Raw genomic sequence first — 25,947 nt, 5'->3', positions numbered from 1 at the left:
TTTTCGCATTTACTTCCAACATCCTATTCTGTTTCTGTTTCAGTTTTTTTTTTTTTTTTTTTTTGTTTTTGCTTCATCTTCTTTTTTTTAAATATATTTTCTTCGAGTAGGTAATCGATACTTATTAATGTTATTTTTATTCACGTTATTCGACCTTCTAAGCTACTTATTATTGATATTATTATTCATATTAGTTCTCCTTAATTTTTTTTCTCTTCACTGCTTTAAATGGAAACATACTTGGCAAGTCACGTCTAATAATTTATATAAGTAACGAAGCATATTTTTTGCCGCGGCCGTTATATTACACAAATCAGCGGCTCTGCGCTTTTCGTAGTGCGATGCGTAAAGACGGAGAGACCGTATAATTATTAATATTTTATACATATTATATATATGCGTATATATATTGTACAGTCTGTAACAAAATGTTTTGTCTCTGTTGCTTTTTCGTTATTATTTTTTTCAATATTCGCGGCATACACACACACACACACACACATGCGCCGATGATATGTGAAGTTTTCTTATTCTTTTTTTGTTTTTGTTTTTTCGTCTCCCGTTGAATTTCCTTACATGTCTATGATTGATATATGTACGAAGTAACGCAATTCCGGCTTACTGCATGCCCTCTTCAATCTTCATGCGAATATCAAGAAATTGCAGATCTGTCGATGCTCGTCGGCTTGACTGAAGAGCGGAAATCCGTACTGTTCAGGGCTGCTTCCAACTGTTGGCTTTTTAAAAACAATATTCACGTCGTCAGTATAATATGTTATACATATATATATATATATATATATATATATATATATATATATATATATATATATATATATATATATATATATATATATATATATATATATATATATATATATATATATATATATATATATATATATATATATATATATATATATATATATATATATATATATATATATATATATATATATATATATATTCGAACAGTATAAGAGGCATGCCCATGGGATAATTTTTTGTTTACCCAATTCCTTGAAACGAATTTGTATACGAAGAGCAGAACGCGCCGAGCCTTCGGAAAAGCGTTTGGCCTTTTATGTTTATTAATTATTCGTCTATCATGCGTGTTAATTAATTAGATAAATAGGTGCGACGCAACGTATAATTTACTATAATACATGTACGTTGCTCTTATGTAAATAAGGCGCGTCTAATGTTACACCTTTTAACGCGAATGTCACCTTTGTATACGCGACAGTATTTTAATTAATTTATTTCTCAACTTGATTGTGAATTTAAGAAGTCGAAAAAAACTGGCAATGACAGTCGATGAATTATTCAGTTTTGACCTAGTAAAATGTCCGGCTGTACATACGTACCTTTGTAGTAAATATCTCTGTACATCGTCGGGCAGTTTTTGGCACCCTGTTGAAAGGAGAGAAAAAAAGAAGGAAAGAAGAAATTGCAAATGTATAAACTCGTAGAGCGTAACTCGTCCCCGCTGCTTGTGTACCAGGTACCTACATCTATAGTTATCATCCCATCCCGACCCAGTTGCGAACTGTGACTAATAAGCTGATTTAACCACTTAACCGCGCGACGAAGAGACAAGTGAGCGCGTGTATATAGCCTGAGGGGGTGGTGGAGGGGCGGGGGTCGGGGGCGATAACTTTCCCCTGGAAGCTACACGATTTAATGACAAATTAGGTATCGGGTTGTTGGTATGTAGCAAGGCTCAAAAGCCACTTGGAACTGCCTCTCGATGTTTTAACTCCCGTCTCGCGACGTGTATTAATAATTTATCAAATTAGCCGCGTATCGAACTTGTGACATCAGTCTAATCATCCCCGCGGTGTTCCATTACCCGTCAGTTCAACGTCACGGCTCGTAACTGCATCGTGACTTTGCTATTCAATCACCCATTATTAATTATCGTAAGATGTAGACGATATGCCGGTGTAGGTGCTAATCGTGGGGCGGGATTGAAGCTCCGAAAGCGAGTGATTCCGAATTATTTCTGGCGAAACTTGACGTAAAGAAATGATAATTTTACGAAACGAGAGAGTTTTGTATGGTCGGAAAGCCGACGATTCAAAGTTCAAGTTACGATAGCGCAAAATTACGGACAGTCAAGTTTCGCATGGAGTAGAATTCCGAACGTTGAAATTTACTCACACGGCGTAGTTTACTCGACGAGTGGGTGCAAAGAATTAGACAAACCGAAAATCTGAATTACCAGGATTCCGAACGTGAAAATATCGACAATCCAAAACAAAGAACGATGAAAGTGGTGCAATTTCAACGAGCCAGAAATTCACATAACCAAAAATTTTGTCCTTTCGGAACTTTGATGTATCGTGAGAGTTTGATTTCTTCACTTCAAGTTTCGCCATAAAAAAATTCGGAATTCGGCGCTTCCGTATCTTCTCAAATACGGAATTTCACCCTCGCCCCCTAATCGTTACTCGGTACATCGCGCGGGTACGAGCTTAAAGTGAATTATACCACATGTCAAGTGAGAGATCCAACTTGCCTGGACGTTAAAGTCGATGTTCGTTCGTACGGGACGGTGATGCAGAGGCTGAGGAGGTCGAAAGTTGTTTCCCAGTGGCGCCTTCGGGCGTTTCTGGTCCCCTTGCATCAATTTCCTGAGCGCGTGCAGCTGGGGAAAAGTTTTCATCCTTAAGTATGGCTCGATTGAGTCGACTCAACAGTTTCGTCCTAACCGAATATAAATACGAGAAAGAATTTCTCAACAAGTTTTGCAGCCGTTTGTTCAACCGATCGTAGGTCGGAGGATCTCCGATAAATCGTTTCTCATTTTTATCGACAGCTCGAAGATCCTGCATAGATCTACGCATCGCACGGTACAAGGGATGAGTTAAAAAGCTTACCTGTTGCTTCGTGATGTATATTGGCTTGTTTAATATAATCCAAGTCGTAGTCTCGTGACAGGCTGGCATGGTGGTCGATCCATCGTAGGTCATGTAGTGTTCGGTGCCTGGCAGAAGCCCCCGTACAGCCAGCCGTTTAATTTCCGTCGCTTCGCCTGTAATTAATAGTCGTCGCATTACATGTACGTTCGTACCGAGAATCCACAATTAGCCACCTGCGATATTTTCCTTTCCTCTCTTCTCGCTCTCTCTCTCTACCCTCATCCCCAGATTCGAGAAACAGAAAAATTCTAGCATAGCAGGTAGTTTCAAGCATCTACGATGAAACTAGTTTCGACGACTACCGAATGAACCGAACGCCTCACGAACATCAAACATCGACGGACAGTACGTGACGTGACGTGATGCGATTCACCTTACCTCCGTATTTAATTTTGTCGAGCTGCTCCGTGAATATTCTTAACTCGGGGTTCGAGAGATCGCCAAGCTGGAAATAATTGACACACGATATCAGACAATTTGAATACATGCAGCAGGACGAGAATAACAACCACCGAGCAATGAGATATGAATTACCTTTTCTGGAGAATCAAGGCGCACGAATCGAATATAGAATAGACGAACCGAATACAGCCTGATTCACGGGATAATAATGACACACCTAGCGGCTTATCCGCGACAGATAGTTCGCGTCTCACGGATACAATGAACTCTGTGACAATTATTGTATACAATGAGGCTGCATGTCTGCGCGTGCTAAATTTCTCGAATTGTCATTTCGCGAACAACTGAAGCGGCGCTGTTCGGCGCAGGTTCATTATCAAAACCATTGTTCGATAGTTGCTGGGAAACGGTTGCAGTTAACGCGTCTAAAAAGTTGCAAAACCGTGTACAGCACACGCGAAACAATCGCGGTTCATTGACGTACCCCTCAAAGTTTTCATCAACGTTTCTAGACTGCCGCAGAATGCCCGCTGGTTAGGTTTTTATATTTTGTTCTCGTTCTTACCTGGAGTAGCAAAGAAACGGCTACGATCCCCTGAGCCCTGTGAAGTGCGTCGGAGAAGTTGTTGTAAAGCTGCGAGTTGAATCCGAAAATCTGAATCTGTAACGGAGGTAAAATACGGTCAATACACCCTTTGAATTCGTTAAATTATGACAATTTTGCTATTCTCTCTCTCTCTCTCTCTCTCTCTCTTTTCGAGGGTACACCCCGCACACTTTGTTGATTAAATATCGTGACCATAGGTTGTAAATTGCCAGCGGAATCTCGTATATTATCTCCATATCAGCTGGAATCGTTAATTATCAAAGTATCTGCGAGGTGAATTATAATCCCTGCACGGTACTCGCCTTTGCTTTGCGATAGCGGAATCAGAAAAATTGACTTTAATGACAATGCCGAGTTTTGTCAGCTTTCGAGAACCTCGGGATCGTATGTCTCATTTGCTTTAGACGCCAAAAAAGTACGGTGTATCGGACACCTTTGATCCGTGCTGGAAGCTAGGCTATTACAAAAATTGAAGGAAACAATCTTTGACGGTCACATTGTCATAACATAATGGTGCTCAGCATATTTTTAATACAAGACACGAATCGTTACAGAAATCTACAGTAATTACCGAAGTTTTTATATATAAACGATGAGTGATATTCGATGTCTTGAATAATTCTGTGGTTTTAGAAACCATTGGTTTATCGAAACAATCTGTAATTTCTTTGAATATTAGATTACGTCTCTGTTCCATTTCTTGACACCATAATATCGAACCGCGCATTTGTAGGTACATATTCTTTACCATACACGTGTAAAGGACTAATATTTTGAGTCCTGATTAATCATCGTCGTCAGCTAGATCAAGCATAGAACTTTAGATCCGTTACAGCCGAGGTAAAATGAGCAATCGACAACAAATATGACGTGAGATAATTGACATTTACAAACACGTATCAAAACGTGATTCAACGTTTAATTACGTTTTTTAAGACCTCCGTTTTTCTCGCAGTCGTTTATTTTACGAACGAGCCGGGGAACCTCAACATCTCGATACCAACTCGCAGTCAGCGTCGCGGCGTCGTTAGGACAGCGACTCGAAACAGGCTCGAATGCCTTCTGCCTCAGGGTTGTGTGCGAGGCTCACGGACTTTTAGCCGGGGGTTCGCTGTACCCACAGCCCGTGGCAGTTTACGTGTCCCAAATACCTAATTCATTCACAAAATGGTGGTGGGTGGATCTTATCTGGATTTATCACGAACAGAGCTCCGAAGGCAGGCGCCGTTTGTGTGTACCGAGTAACTCACGCAGCCGTAGCCCCAGGTGTTCGCCTCGGCCCATCCGAAAAGTTCGCCCTTTACCGGGTTGCGGGACGACGTTGTGGTGGGTATGGATGGAAGGCGCAGCCAAGAGCCAAGAGCCAACGGCCGAGAGCCGAGAGCCGAGAGCCACGTGTTTCAGGCTATCGCAATTTGCTAAGAACTTCCTGCAGGACGTTGCCTACTTTGTCAAGCATTATCTAAGCCGTGGCCGCGGCGCTGCCACCCTGCCGCCCCTCGCGGCACAATAAATATTAATCAGTTAGTCGGGCAGGGAAACGCCACAGAGATATAGATATATACCTGTTGTATACCTCGGGGAGGGCTACCTCCTAATTCGATGCCAAGCCATTTCACTCCGCGCGCCGGTTCGTGCGCCAGATACTCGACTCCTTATTAGCCAGAGACGCCGTGCCGACGCTGTTTTCACTGCCCGTTCTTGGGCCTCGATAATTTCAACAATTTACTCGTACATTTTTCATTTCATTTTAACGGACGGACAATCTCCAAACCCTTTTCCCCACCCACGCATGTACGAGGGTTTAATCGAATCACGGCCTATTGGATGCGAATTTCATTGAAACGGAACAAAGATTTCCCCCCTTAGCTAGGTCTGCGTGGGATTTAATTTTTCACTTTTGTTGCGCCTGTTAGTTCTCCGAGTAGGCACGCGTGTAACTGATTTTTTTAATCGTTACCGGGAGTTTTTCGATACTTTTGATGTGAATGTGAAAAACGCTTCGATTATTTTCGGTGGAATAATAAGGAAGTAGCGCGAAGACAATTGTGCTTGCATCGAGGGCGGAAGAAGAGTTTTACGTAAGATTCGAGGGATGGAAAAATTTCGATACCAACTTGACTCGACCTTCCCGGCGTCCCTCTTGGAATCATCGAACCAAACAAACCACTACTGGCCTGTTGAGGATTTACTGGCTATACATTCTCAACCAAAAGTGAGTCTCGTCGATGATATTGAATGCTTTGTGACGAGATAAATATTGGAAAAAAATCAAGCACAATAAAGGCGGGGTGGAAATTGCGTATGAATAATAATAATGCTCAAAAGTTATCGAGAAATTGTTTAAACGAAACATTGTTCAAGAAATTTTGAGGGAATGTTTTTTTTTCGTCGTGTAAAATGAATTCGTCGATTATTCTGAATACGCATGAATTTTTAAAGAACTTTGTCATTGTTTTGAAATCAGTTAAATTTTGAAAAATGGACGAAATATCGTGAATTTTTGATACGTTATCATAAAAACGTTGTACATTACAGTCAAGAAATTTCCGGAGCATTGAACGAACAGTTTCGTAAATACAGACTTTACAAATTTTCGAAAACGGAAATTCCAAAATAATGAGAAGATTCTTTAAAAATTCACGCGTATCCAGAAAAATTAACGAATTCATTTTACATGACAAAAAAAAAACATTCCCCAAAAATTTCTTGAACAATGTTTTGTTCAAACGATATGTCGATAACTCTTGGCCATTATTATTACTAAAATTTAACTTTCTTACCGCCTTTATTGCGAGTGATTTTTGTTTTCCAGCTTTTATCTCGCCACAAAGCATTCAACATCGTCGACGGGACTCACTTTTGGTTGAGAATGTCCAACCAGTACAACCTTAACTTCCCCCATCGAAGCCAGCGCGGTATCCATACCCCGGAATTATCGCACGAAACCGTCTACCTATTTCACCCTCCGGCATCCGTTTCCGCATCCGTTTCGAGGCGGGTCATTGGCGGTTTTTGGCAAGGCATATATCGTAACGAACCTAACGAGTAACTATCGCCCTCGGACGATACGCTGTTTGCTAACCTCGGCTGGAAAGGCGTATCCATCGACGGTGTGCTCGCTGCCGGTTCGATCGTGGAGCCCGTAGTGCAGGTGAATCTCGTGGAATTGGTAGCGGTAGCTGAGCGGACCGCCGGAAATGTTTACCGGGTGACGAGTGTCGTTATCGACCGCGAACACGACGCTGTGACCCGTGTTCGCCAGGATCCCGCCGATCCTGTGCTTGTCCAAATGCAGGGACCGCAGGTTCGGGTCGAAAAGCAGCCTCGCAGGCTCGAGGTTCACCGGTGATTGTCTTCGCCCCTTGTTGCAGAGAGACCACTCGGGGTTTATCAGACCCCAGAACGCCGGACCTGCGGGGAAAAAGTTTCACTTTGCCTCATTTCTTCCTTTTGTTTTTTTTTTTTTTTTTTTTCTTTTCGGCACACTACAGGTTACATACAAGATAAAGTCTACAATGCGGAATAAGAGAAGACAAAGCGGAGCGCGTTTTTGTTCAATTAATTAACTTGAGCGGAATAAATTATCACCTGAAATCCCGTCGTAAGTCCACCACTCCTCCCAGCTGACGGGTTTCGATTCTGAAAATTAAAATCAGCCTCATCGAATCGATGTGTACATACATGATGCGATACGGTGTATAAGCGGAGGGGATTATAAACGTGTGTTATAAAAAATCTCATCTCGTTGCGCCCCCTCCGTCCCGAGATGTATTTTTTTTTTTTATTTTCTTTCTTCTCTTCGTGCCGAGGATAAAAAATTGAATCCTGTTTCAATCTCCCGCCTTTGAATTATTTTCGCGTCAGTATTTTCACGCGTGCTCTTACACACATTATATCCAGCTGTGGGGTTAATCGAAAATCTACTTTCGTTCCTTACACCGTACGATGTGGATACGACCTTAGCAAGCTTTAGCGAAAACAAACATTCGACTCGATCGAATTTTCACGGCGAAAATTTGTGTACGGTGTTTGCTTCTTTTTTACGTATGAACAAAGAAAAATGTTTAAAAATATGATTTCCGCAAGTATGCATTAACGGGATCCCGATGACGGTATACTGCTATTCGTTTTTTTTTTTTTGTTACACGGAGAGGATTGCGGAAATACGTAAATCTTTTGTCACGAAGGGTTCCGGATGTGTTCGACGTGGCGGCGGCGCGTCTGTGCGAGGAAATCGAAACGGGAAGCTGGGAGAACGTCGGGTGATCCACTTGTCATTATATCCGAGCGCGCGTTACATTTTCCGAATGGAAAAAATTCACTCGGATATTCAATGGCCTAGGAAATCGTTTCAATCGGATTTTATCGTCGCTGAAATATCGCCGCGATGAACGCGTATTAGGATATTACGCGGTTCGAATATCTGCTAAATACGCAAATAACAAACACAGATATACGTAAGCTCCTCTGTCTCCCCATCGTATTATCTAACAATAAGCCGTTACCGCGAGGGATGAAAATTCCTCCAAAATCAAACAAGCCTTCGCATTATACTCTACGGGTATAATTCCGTGTACCTACACACTGGTGCATGAATTTGTGACTAAAACCCACTCGAGACTTCGATTCGACCCTTGTCACCAACGTTTGGCATTGAATGGCTGATTTTTTTTTTCTTTTTTATCCAAGGGGTTGTTCGCCGCACGAGCAATGTTCAATTTTTATCGTTACTTCTTTTCGGAAAAATCATTTTCCATCTAGTTCAGGTTTAGATCCGTAATTATGCATGATAATGAAAAATATTCTTCTTTTTCTCAGGAATCAAGGACGTTGGAAGGTCAGGTGAGCGTTCGCGTGGATTCACCGGTAAGCGATTTGACACAATTATACATATCTACGCAATACGCAATATGCGTAAAAGTACATGGCCGAACGGGTGTACTTTGTCCGTGTCGATATCGGTTGGAATTATGTTTCGGCCAATGCGTCACGATCAAATTAATTCCAGTATCTCCTCCGACGTAATTTACGTCCGTCACTGTGGAATTACGGCACCTGAGTTCATGCACGTGTTAAAGTCATTATCGTCGCAGTCACTTTGCAATTTGAATTGTCAATTCGGTGTGAAAAATTTATCGCGAACTTGGACTCATTGCGGATATGACATAATTTTCTAATTTTCGGTTATGATTGACGCGAGAACTACACGTAGAATCAGTTTTCGCGTGCAAAGGTGATGGGATAGAACGAAGTATATCGCGGATGGTATATACCCGATGTACGGTCTATGTATGGAACTTTCTATACGCGATTAAACAGGATAAAACTTTTCAAACTATCGCACCGTATAAGGATAATTTTCGATTTCCCGGCGGTTGATTCGATTACTTGGTGTATATACCGAGTTTTAGTGGACGGAAGATTACCCCCGGGATTTAAACACGGGGTGAACATTGTTCAGCCGGACTTGCGAGGTGCGGTAAGGATGCTTCTTAATTGCTTGAATAGCTGCTCTACCGTGTTGCTATACGTAATTACGGTTCACTTACCTCTGATCAAAGTGAGGACAAAAACGCCCGAGGTAAGTAAGAATATCGAACTGATTCGTGTCATTTTCTTCTTTCTTTATGAAAAATTTCTTTCACGTCAATTAATCATGTTTATCGTCACTCGTCCGGGTTTCCTGAAACAGACGAAACAAGACAAGTAAATACCCACGCGTGTCACACAAGCTTGACATAAAGCTTCTTGGAAAACTATTATTACGAGGGAGGTATAATCCTTGGGTAATTGGAATTCCGAGTAACGGGAAAATGCGGAAGGTATAAAACGGGAACTGGGAAAGAAGGGCAAGAAAAAGACCTCCTCCATTCGTCCGAGCGTTACAGCCCTCCAATTTCACGGCTTAGTGCATCCGCTATTAATTGACGTAGGATCACATTCGCATCTCTTACAATGCCGGAGAGACAATTGAACCAGCTTCAGCTGCAGTATTGCCTCTTACGCCGAATAGCCGAAGATTCCAAGAGTCGATTTACCCTCGGCTCGGTGTCGCGACGTAATGTGTTTCCTAGGATATCCTCGACACCAGGACGCGCCCCGGGATCCTTCCTTGTACCCGCCGTAGGTAAAACTCGCATCGCGTTATCGCCGAGAGTCCGCCGCTGCAGCTGCAGCCTCTCCACAGTCATCAGCATTAGCTCAGCTCGAGCTTGAGGAAGATATTAGGTACGGACGTGTAGAGGTGCGGGAGGTCTACGTATGCCGCGTCACTAGGTAGACACTATAGCGATCTAGTTATCTTTTTCAGATTTCCCAAAGGCACTTTAAGATCACCGAGGGTGACTGCAGGGCTCCCTTCTCCAGAAGTGACCGGCGTATTTATGGCTCCCCTAATTCCGTTCCTTACAAACCAACTTTTCCTCTCTCGTCGTTTTACTTTATGTAGTAGTATCGCAATATCGCGACCCCCGGTCCGGTACGTGGGTTAATTTCGAAATCATGTTTTCCGGTCGTATAACACGCAAGGACTCTCGTGATGCACCTTGGCGCCCTCTATCTCTTCGGCGCAATTATCGACACTAGCGACACCTGCGTACCTTGCGGATCGTAGGTCGGGTCCCGTTCGAGATGTATTAGTTATACGCTACGTCTACCCCAACGAGGACCCCAACACTCCAAATATATACCCCGGAGCAGCAGCCGCGCGGAGGATTACCTTAGTAAGAGCATATCACGCTCCCACGACCCCCATATCTCGGCATACCATCATCTTATTTATACTTATACACCCCGGAGTCTTTGCGACCCGACGGGTTGCCGGGGTATTCATTCCCGCGTACCCACCTACGCGCGGAAGGTACCTCGTATTTTCTTATCCGAATGCACCGAGTCTGGGAGAAGTTGCGAGTAATCGTAATACCAACGGAGTAGGTGCAGGTGTAGCTGACGTCGAGCTCGTTTCACTCCCTGGGGCTTGTTGAAGGAGCGAGAGGTATAAGGGTGTAAGGGTGTAAGGGTGTTCGGCCGGCTGCTGAGAGATGGAGAGCGAGGAGCTTGACTATCTGCAACCTCCGCAGCTCTCCCTCTCTCTCTCTCTCTCTCTCTCTTCGGGTATTTTCAGTGTCATTTATTTCTTGTTTGTCCATGCAGACGGGAGGCGAATTGGCATGGCTCGCTGCACGCTCCGCGGATGGCTTCGTAATAACAAATCTACGCGGTATTGTTCTTATATTATTCCCGTCCCACTTCTCCCGCACCATCCCGTATTATTGCAGGGATCCCGGGATCTGTTATTACGCGATATTATATGCATATACCGCGGCTTCGCCACGTGGTGTGGAGGCGTTCGGGCACCGGCGGACAATCTGATGCATAAAAGATTCGGGCAACGTTATTTTAACCAGAGGAGTTCGACTATCTTTTATGCATTAGGGCGCAAGCCGTTCTTATAGTTTCGATGACGTACTACGAAGACATGCTCGGGAACAAGCGCTGGGTGTTACCTGGCAAGGATCGTCTCGCTCCTTCCTTCCCTTCCCTCTCCTCTCCTCTTTAAACGGTTAATATATTGGTAGTCGACGTTGCGTGCTCGTTCTCTTATTTCAATCCGGCAAAAATCACCCCAGGTTGAAATACCGAGGCGCAAACATCCTTCCTTTCCGCATCCTTCGCCGTAACGGCTCGCGGAAATTGAAGCTTCGGAGGCGCAGATGCGCGAAGCGAAAGGCTTTCCAAATTCTGGGTTATCAGTCAAACCCTTCTCGGGATGAGGTGTTGCTCGCTGGACAGCCGCGTTAATGATCGCAGTGGAACTAGCCAGACGATCCCGGGGACAATAATGGACACCGTGGGCCGATAAACTCGTGCAGTGGTTATTCCCGTGAACTAACCACGACGGTGCAGGGTGGAAAGCCTCTTGGCGGTGGTAGCGGGAAGGTATTATCGCGGTCACGACTCAAAATACCGCCATGTTCACCACTCGACGTCCCGTGTATGTGTTTACGGACTTAGGGCGGAGGAGGATGTTGCCTTAGCTCCATTATAAACCGCGAAGGGGTGAATTTCGGGTGACTTAGCAGCCGTGCAGTTAATTCTGACCGTCGTCGTCGCGTAGGAGTCGCGAGTCGGAGAGTTCGGCGAAGGATATCGCGTTGCCTCCGCTCGTCTTCTGACAGGCTGGCAAAGTGATCCGGGGTCGCGGGTCACCGTGGCGAATCACCGCGATCCTTGGCCCGAGCTCACAGCGGCGCCTTATCCTCGACCCGGAGATGCTATACCTCCGTTCTTCCGTTCCGGACCCGGTGGACCGAGCCGCGCCGAGGCACGAAGACGAACTGCCCAAACCTGGGCGCAATAAAGATCGCCTGTCTCTAATGGAGATTTGTGATACGCGGACTGTTTTCTACCCCGCCAAAATGGAAAGGAAGCGACACGCTCCGCGGACGCGGATGTCGCAAATCTTCTTTAAGCCAACCCGAATACCGGATACACCATCGTTATTTACCACCCACCCTGCATGCCGCAGCTCTTGTCCCAGCCTCCTTTTCTTTACGCGCTCCGCGTGCTCTCTCACCCCCCTATGAAATGCCTTTCTGCTTCCGAATGTTGAAACATTGAAACGCTGCTGCGGCGGAAGAATATCAACCCTAACAGGTGCTGCCGGTGACGCCGAAACATCGCCTAAGCGTTAAAGTTTTTCGAATTAGGATCAGCCTGTTTCAAGTGTACGCCTAATGGTCGTACATCTGCAGGAGAGTATCGACGTACGGTTGATTCCGAACATAGATTCTGATACTGTCATTTCTACCGATACTTAGCCAAGTGGGATATCCCCACCGTTGGAAGATTCTAGAAAAAGGTTTGAGTGTCGGCTAAGCGTCGGTAACAACGTCGATGTAGGAATCTCTTCCCAGGATCAGCCGTGTACGCCTACCCAGGTGAAACAATTTGTTGCTTCAATTGTTACATTTGCGTGTGACCGCGACCGCATTGATGCGGAAAAGATTGAATGAAATTTTAACAAGTCTGGTGTTGCGGGATGGTGCTTGGGAAACTTTTACCCTAATTATCACCTCCCCCATCTTTCCTGGGAACGACCGACCGTTGGATTATGTCCTTGGTGTAGGTAGGGATGTATGTATACATGTATGTGTACAAGTCCCGCGCGTGTGTGTTTTCCCTGCACGAATCGTCGTCCAATCTCGACGGAGAGTAGACGCGCGGTGGTGGGAACTCTCTAAGCCCGGAATGGCGATAAGAACAACAATAATACCAACACGAAGGGATAACACCCCCCCTCTTCAATTAAAGTTAAGACGATCCCGGGGCATTCGTGACCTAGGCTTATTATTTCGGTGCAGCTGGTGATGTGCCGACGCTTTCTCTCGTCCCCAGGCCTGCACCGTCACGCGAGCAAATTACAAGGACTTTCGACAAATCTCCTTATTTATGGACGATCTTAACAAGTGGGATCAACGTGTCCGTAGATCTTTTCTTTCGCTTCGCTACTCGCCTTTTTCTAGCTATGGCAATTATTCCGGACTTGTCATTGCGAAAAAACGCGCATACGAATCGGTGCCCGAAACACGCGACGAATCGTACACGACTAGCGGAGGGTTTCGATGATTCCTACGCAGTCATCCCCCGCGAATCTCTTTGCCGAAGTATCACACGTCCACAATTTCGCGACCCCCGCTGAGAATTTTTACGACAGCTGCAAGGGCGGGCTCAGGGCGAAGTGTAGGTAAACAGACGCGTAAAGGTTGACGCGGTAACGGGTCGTAGCCTTCTAATTTATCCTCTCTTTTTCCGTACCTTTAGCGAGTATGGCATGATAAACTAGATGGCGCAGCAATTCCGGGGCCACTCGAAGGAGCGATCGAAGCTTATTGACGTCGAAGCGCGCAGCCATTCCTCGGCATCAGCCGGGGTGTTCTCCACGCTGATCGCTTTATCCCGAAATTTCGCCGCTCCCTGAAGCTTACCCATGAATTTCGAGGTGGGTACACACACCCGGAACCCCGGGGTACGCGGATGTTCGTAGTTAAATTCCCACTTAAAATTTCCCCCTTATCCGGCGGCGCCTTATCGCCGATTGGAGGGCTGATCCCGCCGCTCACGCAGCCCGGAGCCGAGACTGGGATAACGCGAATCGGCGAATCGGGCATAAAGATATCCTTCCCTTCCTTCCCTCCTTCCCCTTCTTGTTTTCCTTGACATTTGAAATCCGTACATGGTGACAGCCCGCGTAACCGTTGAATTGCAACCGCATATTCCTCTCCCTGTCAGTTTGAACTTTGATGCGGTCAAGTCGCCGTCCTCCCGTTTTTTGCATGATACGCGATGGACATTTCTCACGCTCCGGATCCACCGCTGATCGGGTGGAAAACGTGAAATAGATAACGGCCCAGGGGGTTCGATCTGCCCGAGTAATCCTCCCTCAACGTGTATCGGAAAAGTTAAGTTGAGACGATATTTGCGCATCTGTTTCCGTATGAGTACAAGGAGGAAACCTTTCATTACCCAAAATTTTAGTGATCTATAATTGCGCAAGTTCTCGATCCCCCGTATTATAACGTCAAGTATATAGCTGTATAAGCAACGAGAATCGCGAGCCTAATTACGTGCCTCGTAGTATCCCGTACCTATATTAGGTCCAACCGTGAGGCGGGCGGGAAAGTTGGCCACGTTATCATTACTATTATCATTATCATAACCGTTATTGTTATCATTATTATTACCATTATCATCATCGCATAGTTCCCGGGCGGTATCCTCTCCACCATCTGCCAGAGTTCCGCGGTAGGCGAAACTTGACGACTACAGCGGGGGTGGATCCCGGATGAAGAGAAAAATGTAGACCCTTGGACTGCGATCTAAACACCCTCCACGCGTGTCGTATGCATGATTGTGCACGCAACCCGTTGCTGCAAGATTATCGGGACGATGGTAGAAAAGAGCCGGCCGCGATCGAATCGTCGAGGTCGAGGCGGAAACAGAGCGGAGAAAACGATAACTGGAACGGAAATAAGTTTGTCAAGAGTTCCTTGGATGTTTGCGATTGTAACGTCGAGTGAAATTTGGCTTGTTAAAAATTTCTTAACAACTTTATCTTCGGATCGAGTTAACTCCGCGGCGGTTCAAGAACATACGTAGGTACAACGGACGTACCTACTTGTGCCGATTTCTGCTCTATACCTACTTCGGATTTACATCGACCGGCGGCTGCACTCAAGTCCAATAAAAAGTTGGACGGGCGTGTGGGAAAATTTTTACTTCGAGGAAGATTTTTCGGTTCGCTCGAAGAGCTGCTTACTTGATCGGGGCTTATACATTAGCCCCGAACGCGTATCAAAAGCGAATCATCTCGGTTGAAGAGATTCCGGAGTTTTCTCTTCTTATTTTATACTTTTTCATATTCCTCTTCTTCTTCTTCTTCTTCTTCTCTTACATCTGGTGGTGGCAAATCACTATAGATGTTATATAACAAGCATTCAGGCTCGAAAAATATTAAAGGAAAAAAAGTGGAGAAGGCGAAAGATACTAAACTCGTATCTGAGTATAGCTTCGGTGTGTTTTCTAGCCTCCTCCTGTTTTCCTCTCTTCCTTTCGCTTTTTTTTATTTTCAATTCGTTTCTTCGCCGTTTGACGTGCCATCACTCACCTCTGCTCGCGTATTTTTCGCCTCCAGGCTATTAAACATTTCCACGAGGCGATTTCGAGCTGGGAAAATTGGAAAAAAAAATCAAGGTTCGTACCGGGCATTTTGAAAATCTCAAAAGATATTCCATGTATTTGATAAATTCAACGATTCTAGAACGTCGATCCTTTTGTAACGGGCTTGCTGCGACAGAATTTCGGACGGATAAATAATTTATGGAAGAAAGTATCTAGCCTCAAGTTTTGCTGTGAAAATTTCTAAACTTTTTCGATCCAATTTCAGCTTCCAAATATGTAACGAACCCCTTATTTAAAGGGTTTTCACGATTTACGGCCGTATAGCCCGTACCTTCAGTCGAATATCCGCGAACGTCTTTTCGCGTTTTCAATCCCGCCACAATTTTTCAAATGTTCCGTAAAATCTCCCATTTGTTTCAGTAAATCGAGACGTGCAGGTTTATAAATTACATAACGATAAAAACGGACAAATCTGCGCAACAGCCGTGTTCGACAACTGAAACGACATCAGAAGGCTCGTGTAGTGATATAATTTTCTAAAAGTCGCCGACTCACGCTTCTGTGGAATTTTCGGTGCAGAGCAAACGTCCCGTTATTAATTATTATACGTATCTGTATCCGTTGATTAAGTTCACTGGGTAAACTCACGTTACTATATATCCTCGTATATAACGCGAAGCCAAGTTACGAAACGGGGAAAATCTCTTTCGAAATATCCGAGAACGTTATACGTACGGCTGCTCGGTATTACGGTCGTCTTCAATAAGGCATGCACACCGACTTCTGCACCTTGTATTTATACACACACACACACGTACACGCAACATATAAGCGGGCGAGCAAAGTCGATTCCTTAATCAACCCGCCTTAGTAAACACTCGGCGTCCCTCGTTGCTCCCTCCGTTTCGTTCCTTTCCATTCCTTTCCTTTCCCTTCCGTTCCTGCATCCTTTCCATTCCTCCCCCTCGCTTCCTTTCGTATTTCTTAATTTCCGCGCGGTAGATATGTGCAGTCGCATCCACAGCAGCGTTTATTCGCGTCGCGGAGCGGAGGGGCAAAAAAGCTCAGCCACGTGGTCCGCGAGACCTTAGACACTCCGATGCTTCCTGGGAGGCCCTGGCAAATTATCATACTGTTTGAATATTTAACACTCGACCGTTTCTCCGTCGACGGTTGACACCGCGATGCGTCTTGTTGCGAGGCGGAATTCCCCGCCACCTCCCCTACCGTTTTACATTTTGATTTATCGAACGCTCTCGCATGCCTATTAGAACCCCCTGCAGCACGTCATCCCCTTGCACATGCAGCCCCGATCCATGCACGCCGCTTCGCCTCGACGCAGTCTACAATTTAATCGGTATCCTCGCTTTTTCCCCAACTCGGATTCTCCAAAATGTGCCTTATGCAGCTGGGTTACACACCGCTCGCAGTAAAATCCGACTATCCGTCCATCCGAAAAGTTTCGACGAGTAGGTTTTATAAGCCTACGTCGCCTAATCTCTGCTTAAGGTTGACCTTTAGATATCTCGACTAGGCACGGTTGCCTGTATACCCATACACACACCCATTCGTCCATATACACGCGTACACGAATCGCTCTATCGTACATATCCCGCGGAGTTGGATGGATACATGCCCATCCGACTAACCCTACTCAGCGGAAATGACAGTGAATTGACTTTGCCGCGGTCTTTTACCGCGTTCTGTATACGCGTGGTGTACTCGTACGATACCTAATACTCTACATAACTATATGCATGCGTACGTACACGTATACCAGCGACGTCTCGCGGATGCCGCGGGATTGAAAAATCTGGGGGTTCTTTACATTTACTCTTCGTTTTTTTCCTCCGATTCTCCGCAACGACGACGAATAAAACGTACAACCACCGTGTACATGTATACATGTACATATAGATATACCTTATGTACCAACAGGGAAACGAGGGACGCGATCAAAGTGATCAAAGGTTCTCGGGTAAATGCGTGTCGCGAGCTGAATAAATATTCGGGAATTTCACTGAATTGGTTGTACTTATTTTTTCTCTTACGCTTTTTCCCCTTCATTTATTTATTTATTTATTTATTCATTTATTTATTTACTACTGCATCTATCCGTCGGCCCCATCGCCTCTGTGCAGTTTCTGTCAAAGAGAGCGGGAGTAACCTGCGAAGAATCCGTAAGAAATTATACTCGAACCCAAAATACATCCACGGTCGTTATTACATCAGGACAGGCTCACGTAAATTGTGACTATAAACGTAATTGGCTCACGGTTTCTTCTCCTTCACCTCGGAAAAAGAAGATGAAAAAAAAGAAACACGTACCAGGATGCTTTCACCCGCCCACACTTTCACCGAATATTATTTAAGCGGATTTATTACGCAAGCTGCGAGAAGTCGCAGATATTTTTTCAATCCTCAATCGCCGGAAAGGTATTAATTATAGCCACTTTTGAGACGAATAGAACGGCGCAAGCTCGCCTTTCTCGCTTTTTCATGTACTGGGTGTATAATAAGAAGAGATTTCCGATTAAGTTCAATTAGCGCGTAAAATGCAAATATACGAAAACCCAAACGTCTTCAAAGACAAGTCTCCTTCCCCTCCCCCAACTATTCAGAATTCTCCTACTCGCAATTAGCCGTCCGCACCGTCGAGTTGTACCTACTACAAGCAGACGTTGAGTTCGAGCGTCTAGCTTATATTTGTAAACCTAAAAGTTGAAATTTTCATGCGGCGGGAGTATTATGCAAAGGGTGGCACGGTACTCGACGCCACTTAAGCTCTGGCTGGTCCGTTTTCAGAAAGAAGTAGGTATTTTAGTGCCACCGGCGACGTTTATACTCGGGCATGCAGGTGCCCAGGGAAAAAATAAAGAAGAAGAAGAAGATGAAGAAGGAGCAAAGAGAAAGAAAAAAAAAGGACAGCTTCTAAACTGTTGCTGCTTGTTGCAGTTTTCTACTTGTTATTTTGTATCCATTTTTAACTCGTGGCTGGAATTACGAGGCTTGATGAATTTTCGAATGCACGGCACAGCTTCCGGATTAAACAACAACGACGTTGCGTCGAATATAAACTTGTTCGCATGACGACAGTCGATACGGGGGTCGAGTTTCTACCGCGGCGGGATCGATTACGGTATAGACGGAGTAAGAATGCCGGGTGTAAAGCTCTGCGAACACATCCATAGCCTGGCTTTTAATTGTAACTGACACCGTCGGCGAAACTAGGTTTGAAATTACGCCGTTGAAAGGTGGACAGAAGTTATTACCCTTGATCCCAGCCTGCTAAGTACGGGTATGCATACCGGGGTGTTTCCGCACACGTGCCTACGTTCGAACGTGTAACGCGAGGTGTATCAAGCTTCAAGAAACTAGTCGAGCCTAGTTCAAAATAGGTCTGAATTAAGAATATTCGGGATACGGGGTTGCATTTTTGGGTATCTTACCACCCTCGGGAACTCTGATCCGAAGTCATTTTTGAGCTGCAATATTTGACGCTTTTTACGTTTTTCTCAAAAAATGCTATCGATAGATGAAAAATGACGAGAACAGAGCGAAGAGTGGAAAATTCTACATCGAATCATGTCCACATATGTCGGAAACGGAGTCGGATTGACGAATTAAGAAAATAGAAATTCTACTTATCGACGGCATCTGAGGAATTTTAGTGAAATAATTTCTTTTTTAGCAATTTTTTAATCCGACTCTATTTACGATATTTCAGGACTGATTCGATGTGGAATTTTCCTAAGGGTCGAAAACCCCTGAACATAAAAATTCAGCTATATTCCGAATACTTTTAATTCCGATCTATTTTGAGAGGAGTATTATACCTACCGGCATTGTCATCTTACACTTCTTCTCGCAAGATCAATATTTTATGGGACGAAGAGAAAGAGGAAAAAGAAGAAGAATACGAAGCAGAGCCGTGCAGGGTACACGATTGGCGTGGTGTTACGGTACTGCAGGGAAATGTTTAGGGAATTTTCGTCGTTTCCACTGCAGGGATAAGAGTACAACAGGATGCGAGGAACGGATTAGTTGAACTCGACAAACATGTACGAGAATAGCGATCCGAAGTGTGTATATCGCGAAAACAGCCACGACTGTACAACAGACAAAAATTTACTTTGCGAAATGATTTTTCTTCTTTCATCGGCGGGAAAGAATTGCAGTGTCGTGCTTTTCGGACGATACAATTTTCGAAATGGTTCAGTAAATCCATGCACGTTTCCCTCGACCGCAGAGATGTGTGGTGACGATTAAACTCTGCGAGGAAAAATTAGCAACGGTGTTTGCCGAGTTTCGCGTTTCTGGAATAGAAAAAATAAAAATAAAAAATCCGGTACGCGCGTCCACATTTTATTTTTTTTCCATCCTCGCTGACCACGCGTGCAATCTGGAGTATCGCTGGTTTATCGATGTAATTTAATTTAATGGATCTCGCGCTACCGAATGATGACAACAAAGCGTTTGTTTTCCGTACAAGTATTACGTGTATAATTTTCTGAACGTAATATTGAAATCTAGTGAAAATTTGGTCTGCCTTTAATTATTGCCACAGACAGGAGGTGAATTAATCGTAAAAAATTGGATTTGTTTCGATTTAAAACAATACTTTTTCTCTCATTCCTATGGTCGTTGATTCGTCACCTTTTGGGCTAGGCTCCAAGGGAGGTAAACGCCTCTGAAATTTCGGAGTGACGAAAGTCTTGAATTTTTTTATCTCGCAAACATTTTCAGAGCTCTCGGGTTTGAAGGTGACCTCCTCCCCCAGCTCGCGTTATAAGAACGGGCGACGGAAATCTCAAGACTGGAAGGCGGGTAGCTTCTACACTGCGTATATTATGTACCTAAGTATGTATACGTATCCGCGTGCACGAAAGAGCTTCGAGAAATCAAGGCGAAAACCCGGCGATTTAATCATGAAAATTTTTCTCGTTACTTCGCTCGATCTTGTTTCATGTAACGTGAATTAGCCGAGATCCTTTCCGCAATTCAATTAACCGTGAAAAAGAAAAACAAACGATTCAGAAGAAGAGGCGAGAGGGGATGAAGAAAGACGCTTTGCCTTCGGTCTCATTTTTAATTCAAAAAATTTTCGTACGACTCGCTGGTAAAGAGACGAAAAGTAACGAAAAATGAAATTCGTTCCGACAAAATAATCCGGCATCGTTCCTTAGCGCGTACAGACGCGGAGAAAAACAGGGCGCAAAACGTGATCAAAGTACCGACGTGCGGACGGACGGTGGATCAGGTTCATCATTCGGATAAAAATGCCCTTGTTGACCTCCATCGAGCGAAGAGAGCGCCGGATGGGAAAAGGTGGCGAACGAGTCGCGGGTGTGATATTTTAGCGCTAATAACAGCGACCCGGTAGTTACGAGAGCCGCTCGAAGGTGGTCGAAGGGGCGATACAAGGAGTCGAGTTCCCTCGCGATGACGAAGTGTACGTGTGAATTCAGGCCCGATAAGAATCAAGCTGTTGAAGCGGCCCGCGGAATCATGAATACAAATCAAAATCGACTGAATGGCGGACCGCCGGTTGGCCAGGCCTCGAGTAAAAGGGGGCATTGTGCGAACACCTAGCCGGGGAATAAAGGAACAAAGACGAGGACGACGGTCGTCCAGGTGCTCGTGCCCTCCGGTCGATCCTGCCGGGTATTACCATTTGCTCCTCGTCAAAACTGCAGAGAGACTCGCCCGCTATCGCGCGATCTATCGGTCACCCTTTTTCGCCTGGTCCTTCGGGTGTTCCAGAACCTTCGCCACCCGATCCCAGTTTTACAAACATATCGGAACGTAAACATGTGCGGAGCTATCAAAGGCGCGGGAATGATCCAAGTTCTCCGAGTGGAGGGGGGAAAGATTAAAGAACAAATGCCGGGTTTTTCAGCTCCGAGGCGAGGAAAGCTTGGGCTGGAGCTTTAGCCGGGTAACCATGCCCTACGGGGGTTGGGAGACTCGCGTCGCAGGCCAGGTGTACCTGCATGGGGTAATAATTTTCTCTCCGGCGCTTTGCGTCGCGGTCTGTATAAAATATTGTTATAAAATACGTCTTATTTTAATGCCCCCTTTTGTTTACGGGCTCCGCGGCGCGAGACGGTGCCGACATTTCGAACTACCCTAACAATGTGTCGACACGCGTCTGCCCTGCACCCTGCTTTTGTAGCCTACTTACTTAACGTCGTGACGTGTTAGAGTTGCAGGGCGAAGATATCGGATCTTGAGGGGGGAAATCAGGAGAACGGAGATGATCGTGCGTGCACTTCACTGTGTTTGCGAATTAGAGCCGGATCGGCGAATAAACTAGAGGGAAGGAAGAAGGGCGAACGGAGAGTCCTGGTTTTTTCCCTCCACCCTCAGATCCTTAGATCCGTTGCATCAATAGAGTTCGAGATCAGATTTAATGTCTTTACGATCTGCGATTCTGTTTTTCCGAAATGTGTTTTGTCGAATTCAACCGCGGTACGCGTGTTTTTCACGAACCAAACGATCGTGCAAGTGCTTCCGATCAATCCTCGACATTTCTCGAATATATTCACGATCAGCGCATCTTTCGTCAACTTACTTGTAACGTTACATAAGACGGAAGGGATGGAGCTCTTTTTCGTTTTATTTATCTTCGGAATGGGAATGGCTTTATTCTTTCGACTCGAGCGTTCAGGTTTATCGTGTCTCGACGTATTATTTACCTCTATAAATCAACCCCGTTCAGCGTCTCATCCGAGCTGTTTAACCCTTTGCGCCACAGCCTCTCGTTATATACGAGACACATTTTGAATCGGTTATCCAGGATTTGTGTTGAATTTTTGGAATATCGCTGTCATTTTTTTTTTGCATAGTTGGAATTCTGAGATGTCTATGTCGATTCCGCGATTATAGTAAACGCTGTAAATAAACAATGCGTTGAAAATGCCTGTTTTTACAGAATGAACGTACTCGGTAATCTTCGATTTTCGGGGTCACTAAAAACGAATCCGAAGCCAAAATTTCAAAGTTCCAAACACTGGATCTAATATGGCGGACTGAGAATATAAAAATCGATCCGATTCGCTTGAAATTTGTTACTCGAAGGATTCCGGGGTCGCTGAAAACAAATCCGGCATCAGAAATTTATAATTCAAGATGTCGGATCCAAGATGGTGGAGTGAAAATACAAAACTTGATCCTATTCGCTCATATTGAATCCTGCGTACAGAATTTTAAAAATTTCTCAGATCTGACCCCATTTTTCAAATCAATCACCTCGCGAACATATGTATATCCAGTTTCAACAAATTTCACTGCGAGGAAAAACGCCTGCTTGAAAGGGTTAATCGAGGCGATGATTTTCCGAAAACGAGCCGAAACCGCGAATCTAAATTCCACCCTCTTGCCGCGTTGACGTGGCAGTAGATGTACGTCTCCGTTTCTGCATGCGTGCCGTTACGCCGACGTGTGACGACGCCGTCAGCTGTATGAGGTATGTACGTACATACGTGCATTACGCCACCCGGACTCCTTTCCACCATTCGTAGGGGAAAGACGGGCGCCTCCCGGACGGGCAAACAGACGCGGAAAATTCGTGTCAAGCGGCGGAGGCAGGTCGTGTGGTTGATTTCCATTGTGCCAATTTTCGTGCCAATCCTCCTCTACACCACCGCGGCCACCACCGAGTCATGTGCCGGCGATACCTGCTCTCTTCTTCTCTCCTTCCCTCTCACTCTCTCTCTCTCTCTCTCTCTCTCTCGGTCTCTTTATTTTTCGCTGTGCAAACGGGTATATAGGAACGAGCGCAAGGGGCGCGGCCAATGTCGACATCCACTCTGTTTCCCTCTTGTCATTTTATTCTTCCATTGTTTTTTTTTCCTTTTTCTTTTCGGGGGTTTTTTTTTTTTTCTCCCTTCCACCAGCCAATTTCTGCTGCTGGCCTTACGTACAATCTTGACACCCCGCTCGCAGAAAAATTATCACGCGGTAAGAAACAAGAAGAGAAAGGATCAAGATTCTCGATCCATCGCGCGTTGGACCCGCTAGTTGAGAAGCGGCTGCAATCGTGTTGGGTTAAAATTCATGATTTTATGGGAGGAATAAGAGTATCTTTGCAGCGGTAAAGTTTTTTTTTTTCCTTTTTCTGCCGTATTCAGCATCGTTTGTCCATTATTTTTCTTCCATTTTGATTTGTTTTCTTTCGTTTCTTTTGCTTGTTACATTTTTCGCCCACGTTACTAACGCACCGACAAGAGACACTCCCGGTGAAACTCGTGCGGGATATCATCGCACGTTGCACGTTGTTAATTTCAAGCGCAATAATTTCATAAATAGAGTCGTTAGTTTGCGGTGATTCGTGCGGGCGGCGTATCCGCGTGTAGGTACGTACGTATATTTATACGTGTCTGGATAACAGAGGTAATTATTTTTCCACGCAGTGATGAAAATTCAAGTGTAAAGCAGGTATAGAAGGTAACAGGTATGCACGTATGTTACGGACACGTTGCTTGTGGGGGTGCAGCATCGAGAAACGGGGCGGCAAGTGCTGCGGCAGCAGCGGCAGGAATTACTCAATTTGTTCGCCGAGCAAAGTGGCACTAATTCCTTTATCTTTTAGTGAATAGGTAAATTAAGCCGAAAACAAGTCTTCATTAGAGGAGCGCATTGTGGGACGACCGTACAAAGGGAAATGCGGTGGAAAGCTGCGTGCCTAGGTGCAGAACTGATGGCGCACAGCTTCAACCTGCAGCCGCGCACGTAACTATCGAATTCGGGAACCTCGGATTCATTCAACCATACACATACGTGCATTCGTATATACTATATGTATATATGTATGTATGTATATATGTATGTGTGTGAATGTATGCATGCATACACGCGCGTGCACGATTGCTTTGAAACTCGAATTTATCTCACTCTCTCGTTCCGTAGCGCCTGAGGGATATTTCAGCATGTGAAAATTGTTTGCATGTGCACGAGCATGCACGATATAACAATTTATACCGTACACACGGTTTCTACGACGAGTCGAGGAAAACTTTTTGTAACGACACTGTTTGTAACGGCGTAACTCATCGACGTATCTCCTTTGCTAAAGCAGTCGCGGAATATTCGGGAAAAATATTGGCGTTACAATGTGTCGCTTTCGGTGTTTGGGTGCGAATGCTGGGTAAATATAATGAAAATGGAAATAAGGAAGCCCTAGAAATTTTGATAAATTACTATACTCCGGGTCGTGAGAGACGAGAAAAATATAAAAACATTTTAATCCCCCTCCCCCCTTACCCTCCACGGCGCCTCCTCGCAACCCGCAACCCCCTGACGTCTTGGTGGACGAATTTTATGCTTCGCGAAAAATTATAATTAGTCATGAAAATGAATGAGACTTACTTTATCGATGGAAAAAAGAGCGTGTCTCTTATCTTAACGTGCATATCAAACGCGTTTACTTTGGTCTAGGATTTCCAAGCATTTCGTCCGCTCAAATCACCTCGGTGAAATAAAGTAGCGTACGTAAGAAAATATGCTATGATATGCGGGTCGCGATTTCCCGCGTAACGCGATTCGTAACGTTTGAATACGAAAGAGCGAGTTTTCGTGAGGCGACTGGAGGCTTCGAGGGTTGCGCAGCACTGCACTTTACAGTTTCGTTCCAGAGAGAAAACGGAAAGAGAAATCTCACGCGAATATAGGGGGGAAAAAAAGCTGCATTTTCAGGGCACAAAACCAGAACGTGGGTGAGAAATTTTTCCGAGCTATTCCGAGACAGCGGCGCTGATAGACGGCATTGAATTCGGGGAACGGACGGATGCACAATGCACTGCTCGGGGTGACGTGAGGGCGGGAGGGAGGTGAAGGGAGGAAAAACTTTTGGTGGAAATAGTTTCGTCGATGGAAATCGATATAGGCGCGAAGAAGGAAGGAGGACAGTCCGCGGGTCGTACGCGGGTCTGGAGAATCACCATCGAGTAAAAAGAGGTTCGAGGGCTGATCCGAAACCGGGCGTGCAAAAAGAGTCGTCGTCTACCGTGCGTGGCATGCAGGGGTGTTTTATTTACCTTGGATAAATTGCGCGTGTCTCGCCGCCTCCGCGCACGTCGTCGACGTTTTACAAGTAGTGCGTCATAGCCCCGCGTACAGGGGATGAAATCCGAGGTGAATTCGGGCGAACTCTTCCCTGGCCGAAGGGTTGTCGGGTAACGAAACTCCGGCCTCCGTCGGATTCGGAAAAACGGCACTGAGGGCTCGGCCTGAATAATATTGTTAAATCGCAGTAGCGGCAGGCCGATGACTGCCCCCATGAAACAACCACCGAAGGAGGACTGCTGCGCGGGCGCAGATCCGAAACCGAGC

The 25,947-nt window shown here is 45.2% G+C and overlaps 1 protein-coding gene across 2 annotated transcripts; it reads right to left on the bottom strand.

Moving 5' to 3' along the window:
- LOC124307725 (carbonic anhydrase-related protein 10) lies at positions 1-25,947 on the bottom strand. Of its 2 annotated transcripts, XM_046769719.1 has the most exons (10): positions 25,653-25,945; positions 9,486-9,619; positions 7,525-7,575; positions 7,019-7,347; positions 3,892-3,987; positions 3,303-3,369; positions 2,883-3,037; positions 2,522-2,650; positions 1,368-1,413; positions 1-737 (listed from the first exon to the last, which is right to left on the bottom strand). In XM_046769719.1, the coding sequence occupies exons 2-10, from the start codon at positions 9,547-9,549 to the stop codon at positions 715-717; spliced, it is 960 nt and encodes a 319-aa protein (XP_046625675.1). In that variant the 5' UTR covers positions 9,550-9,619; positions 25,653-25,945; the 3' UTR covers positions 1-714. The 2 variants fall into 2 exon arrangements, with proteins under 2 accessions (XP_046625675.1, XP_046625674.1); XM_046769718.1 differs by lacking the exon at positions 1,368-1,413 and having other exon boundaries at positions 25,653-25,947.

The sequence above is a fragment of the Neodiprion virginianus genome, chromosome 6 (assembly GCF_021901495.1).
Source record: "Neodiprion virginianus isolate iyNeoVirg1 chromosome 6, iyNeoVirg1.1, whole genome shotgun sequence".
Taxonomy (NCBI): Eukaryota; Metazoa; Arthropoda; class Insecta; order Hymenoptera; family Diprionidae; genus Neodiprion; species Neodiprion virginianus.
This window is presented reverse-complemented; position numbering and strand designations above follow the sequence as displayed.